The 7344-nt window shown below is 47.9% G+C and overlaps 1 protein-coding gene across 1 annotated transcript in view; it reads right to left on the bottom strand.

Moving 5' to 3' along the window:
• Positions 1–2538, bottom strand: part of utp6 (UTP6 small subunit processome component) — a 16052-nt gene extending 13514 nt beyond the window's left edge. The window contains exons 1-7 of the mRNA XM_043686323.1: positions 2091–2538; positions 1918–1959; positions 1741–1833; positions 1523–1570; positions 1333–1396; positions 1076–1194; positions 24–101 (exon numbers count right to left, since the gene is read on the bottom strand). Coding sequence (XP_043542258.1) covers positions 24–101; positions 1076–1194; positions 1333–1396; positions 1523–1570; positions 1741–1833; positions 1918–1959; positions 2091–2168 — 522 coding nt within the window. The 5' untranslated portion in view covers positions 2169–2538. The remainder of the gene's footprint in view (positions 1–23; positions 102–1075; positions 1195–1332; positions 1397–1522; positions 1571–1740; positions 1834–1917; positions 1960–2090) is intronic.
• Between the last annotated feature and the right edge of the window lie 4806 nt (positions 2539–7344).

The raw sequence follows: 7344 nt of genomic DNA, 5'->3' as shown, positions 1-7344 counted from the left end.
CCCCCCAGGCTCCAATTCTTTACCAGCTTCAGCTTTGCTGTTTCCAGCAGCTGTTTCTCCTTCCGCATCTTCTCGGTGTGCATCAACTCCATCCGGAAATACTGCCAAAGACAAGGTCACAAAGATCACCACTTTTTGTTTTTATGTTTATTAACTGTGAACTGAAATGAGAAAGAACTGCTTTGGAAAACAAAAATAAGTAATTTGATTGTCATTGTGAACAAAGATGAAAGAACTTGAAGTAACTCCAGCTGGGTATCCCGTCGCCCGTTATTTACACGGGGACAGTCCTCGACACTGATCCAGCTCCTCAGAAGCAGCTCTCAGAGTGAGCAGAACCTCTGACCCTCCTGATTATTATTTTTTAATCAAACAGTGAAGGGGCATTCCTGTTTATTTGTTTTTATCTTTTTTTTTTTACACACGAGTGAGAAGTCCTGTTTTTTTTTTCTTTTTTTTAATTTAACCCCCACACTACCACCTAAGTGCGGTAGTGCTTATTTTATCCCCAGCACCCATGGTGTGTGTGTGCAGGTGTGAGACACAGTGAGAGACACAAAGTGCACAAATCTTTATTCAATTTCCACCACCAGGAAGATAGGAAAACACCCGGGTGGCCAGTGACAAGCAGTGCCCTTCACATCAAAGGGCAGTGCTGTGTGATCAATCTGTTGGCCTGGGCTCTCTGATTGGACCACTTTAACAGCCCCAATCAGGGAACTCAGCTTCTGAGATCCATCTGGCTGACCTTGTTACAGTCACTACAGAACCTTGTTTTCCAGCTGTCCATTAATGATTTTCTTGTCTATGCGTCTGCAAGTAAGGGGCTGCTCATAACAGAATTAAAGATCATCGTAGGATTACATGATGGCTGTTTTGGACTCAGCCTGCAGTTAGAAACTAATTACTTTAATGAAATAGGAACTTTTGTTAAGTACAGGAATATAGTCCATGCTTTCTATCAAACTGGACCCAAGAATGAGTTGAATTGGGGAATCTTTGCCCTCCAGTTTCCAGCTCATTCTCCGTCAGTTTCAACATCAAGGAAGGAAGCCCACTGATGAAGCAGCCTTACCTCCTGGTACAGCTTCTGAGATTCGGGGTGGAAACGCAAAGCTCGCAGGAATAAATGTCTGGCACTTTCTGACGATAACTGATCCTCCATCTCCCACTTTGCTGCCATCATCCACAAAGCTGCAACAGAATGAATGGAAAAAATGAATCTGGCAAAGTAGCACCGAACACCCCTCCAGGCACAGCTCCTCAGACTGACCTACACACCAGATAAACTCACACCAATGAGGGGCAGAAACACAATCGTCAGCTGGTTACCTGGTTTGTCTGGATGAATGGCCAACATCTCGGAGAACACTTTGCTCAGCTTCAACTTGACATTCTAAGAAAGAAACAGCAGCCATAACATCACAGCTATGAGGGCTCAACAGGGTCGGGGAAAGCAATTACTGAGTGAGAGAGATTAATATCAGCAGAAATACAGTCAGTAACACAAGGAAATTCTTACCCATTTCTTGCAAAATGCGATGTGTGAGAGCCACAACTGGACATCCGCCTTTGAAACAGAAAGTTAACATCAACAGTCAATGTGCAGGAATAATCTTCCAGCCCCACAGCTGTCACCACCTCATAGCCACGAGATGTGCTCCTCTTGAAATCCCCACTCCCACAAAGCTGCCCACAGGGCTCTCCAGGACACCCCCCCCACCGACACCCCAGCCTTACCTTCCACTTTGAGAGAGCTCGCCTGAACAACGCATGAATGCGATTAATAATAGCGTATTCGATTTCCTCTTTCTTAAAGTGGTAGCCAGCTCGCTGTGAGGGGAAGGCAGTGATGTGTTTAGAAAGTGACACTCAAACATGAACTCAGCTTTTCACAGAAACTTGCTTCTCACTCACCACTCGCCGTCTCTTGATCAATTCCAGAAAGTTAATTTCATACTGAAACACAAAACAGCATATCAGTGAGAATTCACTCATGTGGGGAGGGAAGAGGGTGAGGGAGGGGGATCACTGTGACAGTCAATGACATGATCAGTCAGAGCATGTTGGCTCCACTGTGACTCACACACCTGGATGTAGCTGATGAAACTCTCCTTGTTCAGGGCTCGTCTGTGCACTTTGTGCTCCAAAGCTGTGACCTTCTTCATCAAAGCTCTTCAAAACCAAACAGCAAAAACTCATCGGTCAGAGTGAGACAATTACCTTCATGGAATTTACGTTTCAAAAAGTGCTTCATGTGATGTGAATATCAAACAAAAATCAACACTGAGGCACGCCCGACACAAAACCAAAACCCCTGTCAACACTCAAATAAAAATAATACAGCGACTGTGCAGGAGGCCACCTGCCCATCGTGGGCCAGCCTGAAAACATCGATGTGGACTGGACTCTCCGGCCCCTCAGATGCTGCCTGAGCTGCTGGTGCTTTTCCAGCATCACCCTCTGATCTAAAGCCTGACTGAACCCGACTCTGCTTCAGAGAAAACCAACATGATTCTGAGTGAGGGTCACTGTACCCGAGACATTAACCCCCTTCACCCACACACACACCCACACACACACACCCACACAGACACCCGGCCTGTCCGTCACTCCGCTCCGTCCGCCAACCGCTTCCGGCCTGTCCGTCACTCCGCTCCGTCCGCCAACCGCTTCCGGCCTGTCCGTCACTCCGCTCCGTCCGCCAACCGCTTCCGGCCTGTCCGTCACTCCGCTCCGTCCGCCAACCGCTTCCGGCCTGTCCGTCACTCCGCTCCGTCCGCCAACCGCTTCCGGCCTGTCCGTCACTCCGCTCCGTCCGCCAACCGCTTCCGGCCTGTCCGTCACTCCGCTCCGTCCGCCAACCGCTTCCGGCCTGTCCGTCACTCCGCTCCGTCCGCCAACCGCTTCCGGCCTGTCCGTCACTCCGCTCCGTCCAACCGCTTCCGGCCTGTCCGTCACTCCGCTCCGTCCGCCAACCGCTTCCGGCCTGTCCGTCACCTCCGGTCCGCCGCAGGGAACGCCGCGCCCTGCATTTCCGTTCCGTGTTCCCACCGGAAGTTCCGGGGTTCCCTCTCCACGACCCAAGGGGCGCAGGGAATGTTCGGGAACCTTCTGGAACAGACCGGGCCCCGCCCCCCGGGTGTCTCTACATCGGGGCGACCCAACAAACCAGAATGTTCCAGGAGACCCTCCTCCTCGGGGATGACCCTCCTCGGGGATGACCCTCCTCGGGGATGACCCTCCCCCTCGGGGATGACCCTCCTCCTCAGGGATGACCCTCCCCCTCGGGGATGACCCTCCTCGGGGATGACCCTCCCCCTCGGGGATGACCCTCCTCCTCAGGGATGACCCTCCTCAGGGATGACCCTCCTCGGGGATGACCCTCCTCCTCGGGGATGACCCTCCTCGGGGATGACCCTCCTCCTCGGGGATGACCCTCCTCGGGGATGACCCTCCTCCTCGGGGATGACCCCCCTCCTCGGGGATGACCCTCCTCGGGGATGACCCTCCCCCCCCCCCAGATGCTGCCTGAGCTTCTCCAGCAGCACATCCCCCGCTCTGATCCCCCACTCTCTCCTCCGAGTAACCAGGACAGCAGGATGGCCAGGTAAGAGAATAACTACCTACTGAGGGAATCGGGTGGGAAAGGGGGGTCTGATTCCGCAAACTCGTAAATTAAATAAGAACGCTAACAGGCTCTGATTCCGCGCGCATTTCTGCTTGATTGCAGAGGCGTCCAGTTCCTGCAAGACTGTAATAAACTGTTCTTGTTTCCAAGGCTTTGTCTCAGGCGGATTGATTTGTGAGTGTGTTCTGTTTCTGACAGGCCCGCAGGGGTTAACCTAACCTCGCAGTCACCACCCATTTTAATTCTCCTTCCCACTCCCTTTCCGACATGACCATCCTCGGCTTCCTCCATCGCCACAACGAATCAGACCACAAAGCAGAGGAACAACATCTTATTCTCCGCCTGGGCAGCCTACAGTCCGAAGGACTCGACAGTGGGTTCTCCAATTTCAAATAACCCGCCTTCCCATCACCCAACTCCCCTTCCAGCCCCTCCCCTTCTCTTCCATTGCTCTCATCGACCCTTCCTTCTAGCTACCAACCTGATTTATGCCTCCCATCGACCAACTAGGTTGTATCCTCTGCCTGTGTTCACCACCTCACCATTCTGCCCCTCCCACTCCCTATATCTGCAACTCCTCTTACACCCATCCCAAGTCCTGAAGAAGGTTACACGCGTAACGTTGCCTTCTCCACCTCCTGATGCTCCCTGGCTTGCTGTGTTCTTCCAGCCTCCTGCTGGTCTATATTGGGTTCCAATCAGGACGTCCTGGCTGACAGATACAAACAGGAGTGTCAGAGGTTCTGTTCACTCTGAGAGAGCTGTATCACCATCAAGGATTCTCTGTGTGTAACTAAAGGGTGACTTGGTGATAGGATACCAGCCTCTGTGGAGTTATTTGACTTAATTAAGGAAAGCCAACACAGATGTGTTAAAAGCAAATCATTGCTAAATAATTCACTTGAATGTCTCAGAAGAAGTAACTGAGATGGATTTAGTTTAATGAATGGAATGAAAAGGGTAGCAACAACATAGCTACAGGACAGGGTCACAGGAAGCAGAGAGTCATGGTGTATGCTGGTTGAACTGGAGGACAGTTTATGGTGTAGTTCAGCATTTGGATTCTTGCTGTTCCTGACAGAAATGCGAACCCAGTAACCTTGGTGTAGGGGCATGTGGCGTTGAAGGTGGGTACTATATGTTGGAGAGAGTGGAAGCTGAAAGGTTGGCAAGCACCTGTCATGTGACTGAGAGCAGGCACAGAGTGTACTAGACAATATGAAGATGTTATATTTGAGCTGTAACTCAGAATTAGTTGTTTTCACAACAATCAATAAGTTTACATTATGCCCCAAGAATCTAAAACCCAATCAAATTTGAATTTTACTGTTTTGACAACATCAAACCAATAGATGATGTTTTGGGGTATAAAGAGCAGGCGTTTTGAACAGTTAGCCAGAGACAAGAAGCATCTACTGTCATCGATAGGCTGCCCGTAGACCCTCTCCCTGACAGGTACCTTTTCCACATGAAATATCTTTGCAGAAACAGATGGAAGACGGTCCAGGGGAAATGTCCTGACAGAGGAAGTTTAACACACGGAGACAACTACTGGTTTTGGAAATGGATTTGGTGTAAATTTTAGAGGCTTTATTGGATCAGAATATTGTTACAGAGTGGGAGATAGATAAGCCGTTAAGACAAAGGAGGCTGACAGCTGTAGATACTTATTGTTTAATGTTCTCTTCGGGAGTTAAAGAATAAATTGTTAATTTTTTAATTTAAATAGTGAGATTTGTGGAGTTCTTTGTCACTCATACTTTAACAGATTATTGGGCGAGGTGAGCTTTTCTGGGCGTGTTTGGTTTGAATTAGCAGAAGGATTCACTCAGTGTCTTAACAGGCACAATTGCAAAATTTGCAGATGAGACAAAACTTGGAAGCATTGTAAACTGTGAAGAGGACAGTGTAAGATGGTGAAGGTACATCCAAACTAGGAACAGAAGGAGGCCATTCAGCACCTTGTGCCTGCTCTGACATTCAGCAAGATCATGACTGAGCTCACTGCGGCTTCAATTCCACTTTCCTGGATACCCCCAATACCCCTGAAAAACATCTTATTCAAAAAACTATCAACTTCTGCCTGATAACTATTGTGACCCAGATTCCACTGTCCTGAGGGAAGAGAGACTCTGAACCATCTCCAAGAAAAGAATTCTTCATTTCCAATTTAAAAGGCACATCCTTTCTGTTAACACAGAGACCTCTGTGCTATCGGCTCATCTTGTTTATTCCTCAGGACTTCAATTCAAATATATTCCAGTCAAACTCGCGAAACTCATGTTGTTCTTAATCGAGTCTTAGCTTTGCTTTCCAGACTCAATTAATCACACAAAGGGTCAGTTAGACTCGAAACATCAGCTCTTTTCTCTCCTTACAGATGCTGCCAGACCTGCTGAGATTTTCCAGCATTTTCTCTTTTGGTTTCAATTAATCACACAAACATTTCAAATTGCATCTCAGCTTCTCTCCCTCTGACCTAGTTATCAGGAGGGTTGGAGTGTACCAATGTGACAATGAGCATGTGTGGGCTATATCCGAGTGTTACAGTGAGGGGTGTGGGCTATATCCGAGTGTTACAGTGAGGGGTGTGGGCTATATCCGAGTGTTACAGTGAGGGGTGTGGGCTATATCCGAGTGTTACAGTGAGGGGTGTGGGCTATATCCGAGTGTTACAGTGAGGGGTGTGGGCTATATCCGAGTGTTACAGTGAGGGGTGTGGGCTATATCCGAGTGTTACAGTGAGGGGTGTGGGCTATATCCGAGTGTTACAGTGAGGGGTGTGGGCTATATCCGAGTGTTACAGTGAGGGGTGTGGGCTATATCCGAGTGTTACAGTGAGGGGTGTGGGCTATATGTTTTCCTATCTTCCTGGTGGTGGAATTTGAATAAAGATTGGTGCACTTTGTGTCTTTCACTGTGTCTCACACCTGAAGAAAAAAAAAGAGAAAAAAAGAGTAAAAAAGGATAAAGAAGGGATCACAAAAAAAAATAAACAGGACTTTCAAAGGTTATGTTCCCTGTGAGAGCTGGCCCTGAGGGAGCTGGATCAGTGTCAAGGACTCTCCAATTTGTGTCAGGGAGGGAGCTGACTCTGAGCTGGCTGCCCACATCCAGTGTGTATTGCTACTGTTGGTTTCTGTGATTTTTGGGGGAACCTGATTCTTAAACTGGCTGGTTTTCTTTTTCCCCAGCACCCATGGTGTGTGTGTGCAGGTGTGAGACACAGTGAAAGACACAAAGTGCACAAATCTTTATTCAAATTCCACCACCAGGAAGATAGGAAAACACTCGAGTGAACTGGCTGGTTTACAAAGCCAGTTTCTTAACTGGTATTCCTTTTTTTATTGAGGACTGATTTCTATTTTTTTTTCCTGTTTATTTTTTTTTCTTTCTCAAGTGGCCAGTGACAAACACTGCTCTTAAAATTCCTACTTATTTTTTTTAAAATATTAACCCCCACCTACCACCTAAGTGCGGTAGTGCTTATTTTTAGGACTGATTTCTAAACTATCTGATCTACACAGTCAATGTGTTTCAGGTGTAACTCAGTTCTCATTAGGGAATTGTTGTTTCACTGGCTGGTTACACCCTGTGTGTTACTCTTCACTCTTTTAATTTGAGAAAAGGACAATGTTGATTTTGTGGCAGGGCTTAGCCCTTGGACTATGGTTTCTTTGTTTTTCATATGTGTCTTCACGTTTTTTTGGTGT

Source organism: Chiloscyllium plagiosum, unplaced genomic scaffold, assembly GCF_004010195.1.
Source record: "Chiloscyllium plagiosum isolate BGI_BamShark_2017 unplaced genomic scaffold, ASM401019v2 scaf_11291, whole genome shotgun sequence".
Classification (NCBI taxonomy): Eukaryota; Metazoa; Chordata; class Chondrichthyes; order Orectolobiformes; family Hemiscylliidae; genus Chiloscyllium; species Chiloscyllium plagiosum.
This window is presented reverse-complemented; position numbering and strand designations above follow the sequence as displayed.